The sequence below is a fragment of the Dermacentor albipictus genome, chromosome 1 (assembly GCF_038994185.2).
Source record: "Dermacentor albipictus isolate Rhodes 1998 colony chromosome 1, USDA_Dalb.pri_finalv2, whole genome shotgun sequence".
Classification (NCBI taxonomy): Eukaryota; Metazoa; Arthropoda; class Arachnida; order Ixodida; family Ixodidae; genus Dermacentor; species Dermacentor albipictus.
In genome coordinates, this window is record NC_091821.1 from 164,624,041 (window position 1) to 164,636,902 (window position 12,862).

Sequence of the window (12,862 nt, forward strand, 5' to 3'; positions counted from 1 at the left end):
CCCTTCCCGCCCATTCTGTAACTCTAATAGGCCATCTGTTATCTGTTCTACGGATTACACGGCCTACCGTACTACACTTGTTTATCTTAATCTCAACTAAAATATAAGCCACAGCCGTTTTTTTTTTCTAATCCGCACCACCGTCGTTCTGTCTTTTAAAGTTACGCCTAACATTTTTCGCTCCCTAGTTCGTTGCGCGGTTCTTGGCCTCCTTCTCGAGCTTTTCGGTTATCCTCCATGTTTTCACCTCGCATGTTAGCACGTGTAAAATACAGCGATCGTAAACTGTTCTCTTCAATGACAGCAATACGCTGCCGGTCTGTCTGCGATATAAACTCCAACCCATTTTTATTCGTCTGGAAACTTCCTTTTAACCCGGGTCCGCTGTGACTGACGTAGATGAAGTGCTCTTGCAATGTTCAGAAAAACAGACTGCCGGGCCAGTTCGTAATCGCATAATCGCAATCTTCTAATTCACGGAAACATTACGAAGACAGACGTACGTGTACAGTCACGTTCAATATGAGCTCCGCGAACGAAGGGGTCCGAAGACAAGAGTGCGGTTCACGAGATACGCGAGTGTACATACAGAGCTCACTGGCAATTGAATACTTTACTCCAAGATCGACCGTTTTATACAGTGACATTACTCTCTTATTACCTCATACAACACTGCGCAAAAATAATCGATTCCATTTCCAAAGAGACATATACTGAAGGGTTGCTTGTTCAATTTCAAAAGGTTCTAGTATTTGGCTGGCTAGTTTATCCGAATGGCGTCCGTGCAACGTACATTCATGAAAGGTAGGCGAACAGTTGCACTGGTGACACTGGAGGGCTAGATTACAAGATAAAGCAGTTTTGCCTGTATTAATGCGGATAGCATTATTGACATTGTCAGACCAGTTTGCCTTCCGGTTATCTAACCAAATAAGTGGACCGATCACGACGGTAGTGTAGTCTAAAAATGTCGGCCTAACGTCTTTCACGGTGCTCTTAATAAAAAAATTAATCCTCTATAATACTTCTTCGCTACAGGGCTGGAACAAACCCGCGTCACGCGAGTTCCTCAAGCACAGCAGCCTGACGCTGTTCGGAGCGCGCTTGACAGTGCCACGAATGGCCCGTGGGGTGGAAGGGGTTAATTTTCAGCGTTCGTGCACACCGGGGCACCCGGCATCTCAAAAGTCGCATCCCAGCTTCACAGCACTGGCTCGCTCAGTGTACAGTAAATTCATTTTCATCTCAAAACTTGCATTGTCATTGTAGGTGAGTTCTGCCCGAATTTTCTTTCTCAATTATGTTCCTTTATGTCAAAAAGTAGTTGTTGCTGGAAAACCTGTTATGCGTGACATATACTAGGAGAAACCGCACGCTGTCGGGCAAACAGTCGTGTTCTATTTCGTGAAAATGAGTGTCGATGAGCCGATACATTGTGCATCACAAATAGTAAGCGATATGCATTTAGATACGTTCTTCTGTGCGAAACACTGCCGTGAGCATATAGAAAAAAGGAAGAAGCAGAAGGCACAGAATATGAATACGCACCCTGCCCATTCGGGGTATTTTCAGCTGCCCCCTACGCCATTCACTGGAGTTGCTGGGCCTAGCAGCCCAGACAACCTCTTGGCCAATTTTTTGGTAGTTTGTCAATTCTATAAGAACCTGCATAAAAAACCAGCAGAGAAATGCTAGACACACAATAAAGTACCAAAAAATCATTCAGAGATATATACCAATCTGACAATTAATGCATCAAAGACAACGAAACTGTATAAGCGTTGTCAGCTGTCGCACCCTTCGGGAAGTGGCGTACCGACTAGTGCTCGAGTAATGGTTGGAGGGGGAAAGCCACAAGCCCTCTGACCCTCTCTATTCATACATACATACATATACATATATATATATATATATATATATATATATATATATATATATATATATATATATATATATATATATATATATATATATATATATATATATATATATATATATATACGTGATGAACCATTAGGGTCCGCTAATCTAATTATGCCCTATTCAGACCTATCCACGTGCTTATAAGTTCAAAATAGCAACGCTATTTTTGTGTTTTCAAAGGATCTTGGACGGCCCCAAAGAACTCGCAATTTCGACAAATAGACAAAGGTAGACCAGGTTCTTTGTCCTGTGCCTCCTTCATTCATCCTGTGTCGCACCCTTGAAGCAATCTGCTGTATACCATCACCCCTCTTACATAAAGCGCGAGTGATGTCTTTCCCGCTTCGCAGCGACATCCCTCGCTGCAAAAGGAGGCAATGCGGAGTAAAAAAAAAAAAGCATGAGTAGCCTCAGCTGTTTCATCTGGCAGTCTTCAGGCAACGGTGCCCCCTTTGAAAAACAAGAGTGAAAATGGTATAGCTCCGCCCCCCCCCCACCCCTAATTCTGAATGTGGAATGGGGGGCACGGAGGGCGGAGTGCAGGGAGGGGGGGGGGGGGGTTAGTGCACGGAGCCCAACGCGCTGGGCTACGTGCTCCTCGCCGGTGCAGCGCGCTGGCTGCCCGCTGCTAGGTGACGTAAGCAGGACATCACCTTGAGGAGCGCGGCTTTGCGTTCGCTGCAGCCTCCCAGTTTCTGTGTCGCGCGCTCCGATGGTCGAAATTCGTCGTGCCACAGTTCCACGGGTAATCACATTTTTCTAAGTCCATAAGCTGATATGGCTTGTACGGAGAGCTCGCTTCACTTTACCAATTACGATGACACCACTTAAACTACAAGTTTAAATGTTAATCAATGCACTTTGTTAATTAGCGAGCAATTACACCGTATCACCTGTCACCCTGTCGTTGCCACCCCTGAGGGCTTGTCTCTGGAAGCAGTGGTGTAGCCAGAAATTTCGTTCGTGGGGGGCTCACTTTGCCGCTCGGCCTCCTCCTTACAGAATTAGTCGAGGGATCTATATATATATATATATATATATATATATATATATATATATATATATATATAATATATATATCATTTAAGAACCTTGTTTACATTTTCGTACATATGAAACGACCACGGGTAAATCTCAGTGACGCTGTCCTTTGTTAGAATGTATTGCGCAGGAGCAGCTGTCACCGCTCGTGTGTTGCGAGCAATTGCTCCGAAATTATAGTCGCAACAGAGAGCACATGTAAAAAAGCAGGAGTTCTGCAAAATATACAAGTGCGAGTCAAATGAAAGTGAGCCAATGCGAATATATGATAAACGGGGTACCTTATTTAAATGTAGTCACCATGAGTATTTAGACACTTGTCCTACTAACGAGTCGCGTAATTCCCGTCTCATAAAACTCCTTGGGTTGCTGCCTCAAAAATCTGTAAATGACTACACGTCATCTTTTGACACGAATCTGGTTCCCTTGAGCAGTTTTTTCAAAGTTTACCAAATGTGGAAGACGCAAGAAAACAGGTCTGGGCTGCATGAGGAATGTTGCAACGTTTCCCACTTGAACTTTGCCAGTTTCGTATTAACCACATCAGCGACGTAGGAACGGGCAATGTTGTGAAGCAACACGTTCCCAATGCTCAATTTTCCACGTCGTTTGTTCTTGATTGCGACACGCAGCCGATCCGACCTTTCACAATATCTGAAACGATTTAGAGTCTCTCCAGGTTTAGAAAATGCGATCAATAATGGCCCCTAACGATCTAAAAAGAAGTCAACACTTTTCCGGCAGAAATGACGGCCTTAGTTTTCCTTGGGAGTGGTGAATTCAAATGCTTCCACTGTAAGCTTTGCCGTAGTGTTTCAGGCTAGTAGTAGCGGCACCATGAGTCATCCTCGGTCACAATTGCAGACAAAATGTCGTCACCCTCATCTGGGGTTCTTTGACGTGCACCTAAATCTAAGTACGCGGGTGTTTTCGCATTTCGCCTCCATCGAAATGCAGCCGCCGTGACCGGGATTCGATCCCACGACCTCGTGCTCAGCAGCCCAACACCATAGCCACTGAGCAACCACGGCCTTTTCAATTGTGTTGGGGATGATTGCACGGTGGCTTTGGCCCGACCATGGATCGTCTTTGTAACTGTCATGTCCTTCTTTGAACAGTTTGCTACAATGCTTCACAGTGGCCAATGAAACGCAATGTTCAGTGCATACGGCAGCCATATGGCGAATAATTTCTTTTGGGGAAACATCTTCATGTTTCAAAAACCTCTCGACACCAAGCTGTTCAACTTTTGGAGTGTCCATTATGTCACGTAACCCTGTTCAACCCAGTGTATGAGAACATTAAAGAACATTTAACCTCACCTCTGCATGTCACTTGTAAATGAAATGTGTATGTGCTACGCGCGTGCCTCGAAAATAATGAACCGAACCATTATTGCGCGGGGCGGGTTGTCTCACTTTCATTTGACTCGACTTCGTACATTAGAAATGCGAAGATACAATAAAATGTACATATGTGAAGATACAGCGTGATACAGGGCAAAAAATGGCACTGGAAACAAAGTTCACTGCGCATATACAGAAACCCTCGCAACAAGATGTTTAAATATACGTATACACATAATATATATAAGTCTCCAATAAATCTACGTACCTAAGAAAAAGTCACTATATATAATGCGTCAAACAAGGCAAATAAACAGGTTGCGCAACCACAGATTCACAGATCACAGCACCTCCCCCCCCCCCTCCCTCCACTCCCAAAATGTATCGCGTGCGACAGGAGGCGGCGCGCTTTCTCCCCGCTTTTCTCCCTTGCGCACACAAGCGAACGCGTTGCAATCCGTCGAGTCCCCGCAATGCTGGCAGCGAGCGACTATGCATTGTTTCTTGTTCTCGTCTGCTAGCCAGAAAGCGTCCAAAACTGCCAGGTGAAAAGGCAGTCGGCCAGAAAAAAACGAACGCGCATCTAAGTGCGCCGCGCGGTTGTCGATGCAGCACGAAAAAAACGCATGCCGCTCTGGCTGGATTGGCAGCCCGCGGGTTGCGAGAACAAAATAAAAAGATGAGAAAGAGGCTTAATGTATCCTCGCAAATAAAAGTCTAGGTAGAAAAATAAATAAGAACTTAGTTACAATGGTGGCTTTAGTGTCTTGACATGGATGCTTTGGCGCAGGTGAAAAAAAATCATAATCTTTTCTGTGACCTGATGGCACAAATGAACCACCACAACGCTTTGTCTCATCGCACCTCGCTGCGTGCTTTGTCAACTTGTCTGATAGTATGTTGATTTGGCTTGCCTCGTTGTATGGCCCGATGTACGACTTTAGAAAGGTCGATGCACCTTTGGCGTCAAATGTTTACAACAGCATTAAACCCACAAAATTCCGGAATCGAAAATCTAAAGCACGACTTTGAAAATGTCAATGCACCTTTCGCACCAAAATGTTATGAGAACTTTATACCCACAAAGTTTCAGAATTGAAATCCAAGCGCTCGGTAGATTCCGCGGCCTCCACGAGATGCCGAGACGAGCCCGCTCGCCATCAAAACGCCCTTGAAATTTTGTGCTCGGTGGGGCTCCTTGCGTTACGGTATGTGACTCCCGATGCATGGGCATTTCCAGGAAATCGAGCCCGATTTCGCTATGTTCGCGCTAAAATGTCTTTTCGAGCATGAATTCAGGACATTCTAGACAAAATCGAGCATGATTTCCGGCGCCGGGAGTTGTTTTGGTCGGCGGCGCATGACAGCACGAAAAAATTTCGGGGGGGGCTCAAGCCCCATAAGCCCCCCCCCCTCGCTACGCCCCTGTCTGGAAGAACCGTCCTTTTATTTCAGGAGGCTATTTTCGAATATCACTTAAAGTCTTCGGGAGAACACCCGGCTGCGTTGCAGCACCATGGCGTCAGCATTCACCGCCGCCACCAAAAAAAACTTCTATCTGGCCTCCAACGTGCAGCCACTAAAACGCGACGTGAGAAAAAAAAATTACGGCTTACTGGTTAATAAAACCATGCAAACACGTTGTCCATCCGAATGAGATATACGCAAGGTAGCGTTCACTTTAAAATGATTGATAAATACGTCTCAATGCATGACACTTTAGATGTTCTTTTATTAACACTCAATATCGAGCATGCCGTTGCACGAGAACGGCTGTGGAACGAACTCCCCTTAACAGCTTCCCTGAGATACACAAGCCATGAGAAATGCACAAGGTGAGAAATAAGACAACGCTCTTAAACATACATGGGTTTTGGCGATAACTCTTTATCCATGCCAGCAAACTGTCAGAAATTAGCAGAAATCAAAAGAATGTCTAAAGTACATCATCACACTTTCTCTTACACAGTTTCTGGCACCTTATCTTGACACCAAGCGTAGCATACTTCAACTGGAACTTTACGAAACTATTAAAATTATAAGCGTCATTATAGATAAGACTTCTCGCTATATTAAGGAGCTTTTGGAAGAAATTTGGAGAATATCGCGTAGGCTGAATAACCTTGCAGATTCTTTTGCTAAGATGCTGTATTGAAAACAAATCTTCACATGTTATTCTTCATCATAAAGCGGCTGAATGCGCTGTTATGAGCACGTACCATATGCGTTTATATCTTGCGCCCACCTGCTGGAAGACAGCGGAATCTAGTATTCGGGATTACTATAGAGCTCTGGGCGTTCTGAAAGACCACATAGTAGTTGGTAGCGGGTGCGTCAAGTTCCCACAGAATAAACTGCCAGACTCACCCTGAGCTTCGTGCCAGCGACAGCCCGTACTATGAACCAGAAATCCATGCACTGTACTCCTGGTGCCATCAGGTTCACGTATTCGCTAGCCAGCATGGCAGACAGAGGCGCGTAAGGACGAGCACCACTTAGGAATGCGTAGGACCCTGGGTTTGGTTGTGAGGAGAAAACAAAACAGTAGGTTAACTACTAGCCAGCTGGAATGGCGCGACGTGAACTCGGGGAACGCGGAAAGCGTAACCATGACTTCGCAAATTACTATTCAATCCGGAAATGGAGCTTTTGTAATGGCGCAAACTGAGAACAAATGAAGTCAAGTCAAGAAACATTGTAATCCATTCATACCTCCGGGTATACCAGGCACAGCCGTTCTCAAGAGCTCGAAAAGCCTACGTTTCCTCCGCTTAGTAACGTCTCCTATATGCTCTGATATAACGAGAAGCTTGTTCGTTTGCGAAACATACCTTGTGGAGTTCCCAGCGTGTGGTCATACGCCGGCCGGGGAAGAGTGGAGCGCAGCTGCCCTCCGCGGACGAACCACTCTGACTTGCCCCTTTTGCTCACAGCGTTTGTCCATGTGCAGGGACCACGCTCGAAGTCGCAGCTCAGACCCCACTCTACGCGAAATGGAAACCTACGTAAGACAAGTACTGAAGGCAGCTGCGATGCAAACATAAGGCATCGCAAAAAAAAATATACAGTGATGGAATGGTACACTGGTAGTGTTTTAGACATAAGCCTAATTTCCGCTGCTAGCACCTTTAACTTAGAACTTCTCGGCGTCATCTGAAAAGCATTAAATTCAAGATAAATAAATAATTCTCTTTCCGTTTGCACAACCGCATGAGTGTATGACATTGGTATGTTTCAGGCTCAGACGCCGAGATTGAGCAACAGTACACCTTTATCAACTGATATGTCACTCAACCCTTTTCACAGTCACAAGCATCCATGCGTGACATGTTTTCATTTAAATTTCCCGTTTTGGTTTCAATTTTTGTAGATCGTTCGCTATTATACAAAAAAGGAAGCGCAAGCAGGAAAACGATTCCGACATAAAAAACTACTTCCTGTTTGCGAAGTGTAATCTAATTTCAGCAACGTAACGTATGTCTGTTCGATTTTCCTTACTCGTTGCAAGCTATAAGTAAGTTACAGAAATAACTATAAGTAACTTATATCATCAGAAGCCAACAAACAAAGCCACCAAAGACACCACAGGGGAAATTACTTGTACTTATTAAGTAAATGAAATAAATGATAAATTGATGTAAATGAAAGTGTATTAAAAAAATAACTTGCCGCAAGTGGAGAACGGTCCCACGTCTGCGCATTACCCGTGCGATCCTCTACAAGTTGACCTACCGCGGCGCCGTTTTCAAATTATTTATTTATGTATTTATGTGTTACGTACTACGAGAAATAACCCTGGGAGTGTTATAGCGAGCGCCACCACTCACAAGCCTTGGCGGCGGATGTGGAACATCCTTTCTACCACAGGCGTCCCGTGTACGTGATCTTCTTGGGTGAAGGCAACTGGTCAATCAACCCACACATGCTACCTGAAGGCATCGATGTTGCCGGATTCGAGACCTTCGTTATGTAATGAACGAGAAGAACGGGGGTTAACCGAGGGGCCCGACTTTTTAATCACATCATATGAAGCCAACAGAGACCCCAAAGACAACACAGGGGTAATTACTTGTACTTATTAACTGAATGAAATAAATTATAAATTAATGGAGTGAAAGTCGATGAAGAAACAGCTTACCGCAGGCGGGAACGATCTCACGTCGTCGCATTACGCGTGCGATGATTATTTAAATCTTTACAATTCAGTAAGCAATGGGAAAATATTGTGGTCATTTTGTTTAAGTACAGCAGAGGTAAACACTATGTCAGTTTAGATGGATTACGTAGAATTCTGAAACTCCATTTTCGTTAATTTTACCGAAAGAAACTATTTACTGCAAGTGCATTTCTTGAATTTCGTGCCGAAGTGTCAGCGCCCTTACGTGAGCGTGACATCCCGGATTTCTAAGTATTTTATCGTATTTCGGCCATTAAGACGAAGTGCATTTTATGGCTTATCCGGAACCCAGTGTAGTTCCATCTTTACCAATAAAAAGTTAACTAGGCCAGATCACACTCTGTCTAAGTCCGTGATGTCCAGCATAATTCAGCTGATGCTCGAACTTCAAGGTGGCCTCGCCACCCATCTTTCGTTCTTGCGTCCTTTCTGGCTCACGAAGACTCTTGTCGCGCTAAGAGTGGCGTTTTAGGTGTTTCAGAAGCAAAGTTTATTTACTGGTTAACTTATTTTACAGCGAAGCTGTTAAGGGGAGTTCTGTGACGGTGAAGGCCGGCACGCGACGGCGTCATCATCATCATCAGCATATTTTTATGTCCACAGCAGGATGAAAGCTTCTCCCCGGTATCTCTAATTACCCCTGTCCTACGCCAACTGATCCCAACTTGCGCGCGCAAATTTCCTGATTTCATCACCCTACCTCGTTTCCTGCCGTCCTCGACTGCGCTTTCCTTCTCTCGGCACCCATTTTGTAACCCTAATGGCCCAACGGTTATCTAACCTACGCATTACATGACCTGCCCAGAAAAACTTTTTCTCTTAATGTCAATCAGAATTTCCGCTATCCCCGTTTGCTCTATTATCCATACCGCTCTCTTCCTGTCCGTTACGTTATGCCTTACGTTTTTCGTTCCATCGCTCTTTGTGTGGTCCTTAACGTGTTCTCGAGCTTTTTTGTCAACCTCCAAGTTTCTTCTTCATATGTTAGCACCGGGAGAACGCAAGGATTGTACACATTTCTTTTCAACAGTAGTGGTAAGCTCCTAGTCGGGATTTAGTAATGCCTACTGTATGCCAATCCACTTTTATTCTTTTGTAAATTTCCTTCTCATGATCAGGGTCTCCTGTGAGCAATTGATTTAGATAAATGTACTCCTGTACAGGCTCTAGAAGCTGACTGGCGATCCTGAACTCTTGTTCCCTTGCCAGATTATTGAACATTATCTTCGCCTTCTGCATATTAATCTTCGGGTATTTTCTCTATAAAGGTCCTCAATCATTTTATGTATTTCGCTCCCATTGTTGCTGAACAGAACAATGTAATCTGCAAACCAAAGGTTGCTGAGATATTCACCGTTGATCCTCACTCCTAATAGTTCCTAGATTAATAGGCGGAATACTTCTTCCAAGCATGCAGTAAATAGCATTGGAAAGATTGTGTCTCCTTGCCTGACCCTTTTCTTGATAGCTAACTTTGTACTTTTCTTGTGGAGAACCAAGGTAGCTGTAGAATCTTTGTAGGTATTTCATAAGATATTCACGTTCGATTCCTGCACTCCTTGACTACATAATACCTCTATGACTGCTGGTATCTCTACTATATGACATGTCTTTTCATAATCTATGAAAGCCATAAAGATAGGTTGATTGTACTCTGCGGATTTCTCGATTACCTGATTGATGACATGGATGTGATTCATTGTAGAATATCCCTTCCTGAAGCAAGCCTGTTCTCTTGGAAGACTGAAGCCAAGTGTTGCCCATATTCTATTGGAAATCATATTGGTAATTATTTTGTATAATACTGAAAGCAAGCTAATGGGCCTATATTTTTTTTTCAATTATTGAATGTCTCCTTTTTTGTGCATTAGTGTAATGTTGGCATTTTCCCAGTTATATGGCACACTTGAAGTCATGGGGCATTGCCTATAAATGGCCACAAGCTTTTCAAGCATGATATCTCCTCCATCTTTGATTAAATCTACTGTTATTCCATCACCTGCCGCTTTTCCCCGTGTCATGTCTTGCAAGGCGCCTTTAACTTAATCGCTAGCTATAGAAGTAGCCTCTGTATTCTGCTCGTTGCTACTTCGAATGGCGGTAGCGTGGTTGCTCTGGGTACTATGCAGGTCAGTATAGAACCCTTCCGCGGTTTTTGCTATATCTTGGAAATTGCTGATTATCTTACCCAGCTCATCTTTCAGTGTATACATCTTGGTTTGTCCTCTGCCAAGTTTTCTTCTCACTGATTTCATGTTGCTTCCATCTTTTACTGCTTCCTCTGCCTTCCTCGCGTTATAATTTTGAATATCTTTCCCTTTCTCCTTGTTGATCAGCTTTGACAGTTCCGCGAATTCTGTCGGATGTCTTGGGTTGGACACTTTCATGCTTTGTGTTTTCTTTATTAGGTCCGTACCTGCTGGTTCCCTTGGCTCCTTACCTCCCACTTCAATTGCTGCTTCTGAAGCCATTCTAGTTACGGTTTCATTCATTTCCTCTGTGTCATCTTCTTGTTTCTGTTCTAAAGCTGCATATTTGTTTGCAAGCACCAGCCTGAATTGGTCTTCTTTTACTCATACTGCGTCTAGGTTGTCCTGTTCCTTCTTGACTAATTTTACTCTTTCTCTCTTCATATTGAGGGAAATCCTGGACCTCATTAACCTATGGTCAGTGCACTTTACCCTACCTAACACTTCTAAATCCTGCACTAAGCTGGGATCGGCAGAGCGTATGAAATCTATTTCATTTTTTGTTTCTCCATTAGGACTATTCCAGGTCCATTTCCTGTTGCTACGCTTCCTGAAGAAGGTATTCATTATTCTGAGCTTATTCCTTTCCGCGAATTCTACCAACATCTCTCCTCTAGTGTTCCTAGAACCGATGTCGTAGTTCTTAATTTCTTCTTCATTAGCCTGCGTTCCCCCCCCCCTTTTTTGCATTGAAGTCGCCCATGACTACAGCATAATGAATTTGCACTTTTCTCATGGTTAATCCCACCTACATAAAACTTCTATTTCTTCATCATCGTGACTGGAGGTTAGAGCGTAGGCTTGTCCTACCTTTAACCTATACCTCATATTCAGCTCTATTACGACTATTGATAACCTATCATTATTGCTGTAGAATTCATCAATGTTGCCCGCTATGTTCTTATGGATTACATGTCCTACCCCGGATTACGTCTTATCTGGAAGTCTTCTGTAGCAGAGGACGTGGCCCTCAGTCAGCACTGTGCAAGCCTCAGCAGTCGATATCAAATGTAAACGCAACGCGACGCGTGTCAGAACCTCGAATTTTCTTTGAAACATATTTATCGAAGATTATAAAATAAATCTTACTTTCCGTGTATTTCATTCGAATAAACAACAACAGCAACAGTAATCTGCAATTTTGTTTGTGAAGTCACGTTATACCGGCTGCACTTTGGAGCTCAGCTTGGAGTTTGTACAGCTGCGGCGGTGAGAGTTGGTGGTGCTGCAACGCAGCCTGCGTGAAAGCCGTCACTAAGAACAGCCAGCAAGGACGGCGCTCGAACACAGCAGCAACTGCTGCTGTGTTTGAGTGAAGCCGTGAGTTAGCAAACAGACCCCTACATCAGTTCCGAAGTGAATATGAGAACTCGCTTATACAGCTTCGGCGTCTTTGACGCATCAGTTGCCACACCTTCCTAGATCGGTGAGGAATATTGTTGCTCTCGTTAATGTCCCTTTAAACTGCCAGCTTTTAGGCGTACTATGATCTGCTAGAGTTTTTGTTATGTGGAATGGTAAGAAGCGAGGATATGCTACTATAAAGCCAGCTATCTATAGGAACCATGCCTACTGAAAGAATACGACACACAAGATAGAAAAGGTTGCAAAACCGAAAAGAATATTTGTAAAGAACGTTACTTACGTAAACACATACATCACAAGTATTTAACGAAGATCTATACCTATTGAGACTGATAGCTGAAAGCAAAATTCAGTAAGTAGAAAAACAAAGCCATTATTATAAATGGGGCGAAGCATAAACAAGCCATGCCAGCGGAGCGACAGTCATGCGAGAAATTAAGTCCGGCTAAAAAACAGACACCCGATGGTGAGATGTAACTGGCCTTTAGAAGGATCACAAAAGACACAAAAAATTTGGTAGGCTTGTTCTCGACTTAAGAAAACTTGAGCTAAACACTAGTTTACATGTTGTACCAACAAAGCCGCAAGTCAACGCTTGCTAAGTGCGTTCGCTGAAAGTGAAATTCGGTTTGTTATTTGACAATGCCGTTTTACGATTTGTAAAGACGCCGCAGGGAGCGCAGCCGAGCCAAGATTAGAGACCAATAAAACATGTCTATTTTACATATTATATGCCTATACTATATTTTAGCCTTTCATTC

The 12,862-nt window shown here is 43.8% G+C and overlaps 1 protein-coding gene across 9 annotated transcripts in view; it reads right to left on the minus strand.

Moving 5' to 3' along the window:
- Positions 1 to 12,862, minus strand: part of LOC135911392 (MAM and LDL-receptor class A domain-containing protein 1-like) — a 265,122-nt gene that overhangs the window by 184,463 nt on the left and 67,797 nt on the right. For all 9 annotated transcript variants that reach the window (XM_070528718.1, XM_070528725.1, XM_070528726.1 and 6 more), the window contains 3 exons: positions 7,142 to 7,294; positions 6,678 to 6,823; positions 1,549 to 1,665 (listed from right to left, as the gene is read on the minus strand). In XM_070528718.1, coding sequence (XP_070384819.1) covers positions 1,549 to 1,665; positions 6,678 to 6,823; positions 7,142 to 7,294 — 416 coding nt within the window. The remainder of the gene's footprint in view (positions 1 to 1,548; positions 1,666 to 6,677; positions 6,824 to 7,141; positions 7,295 to 12,862) is intronic.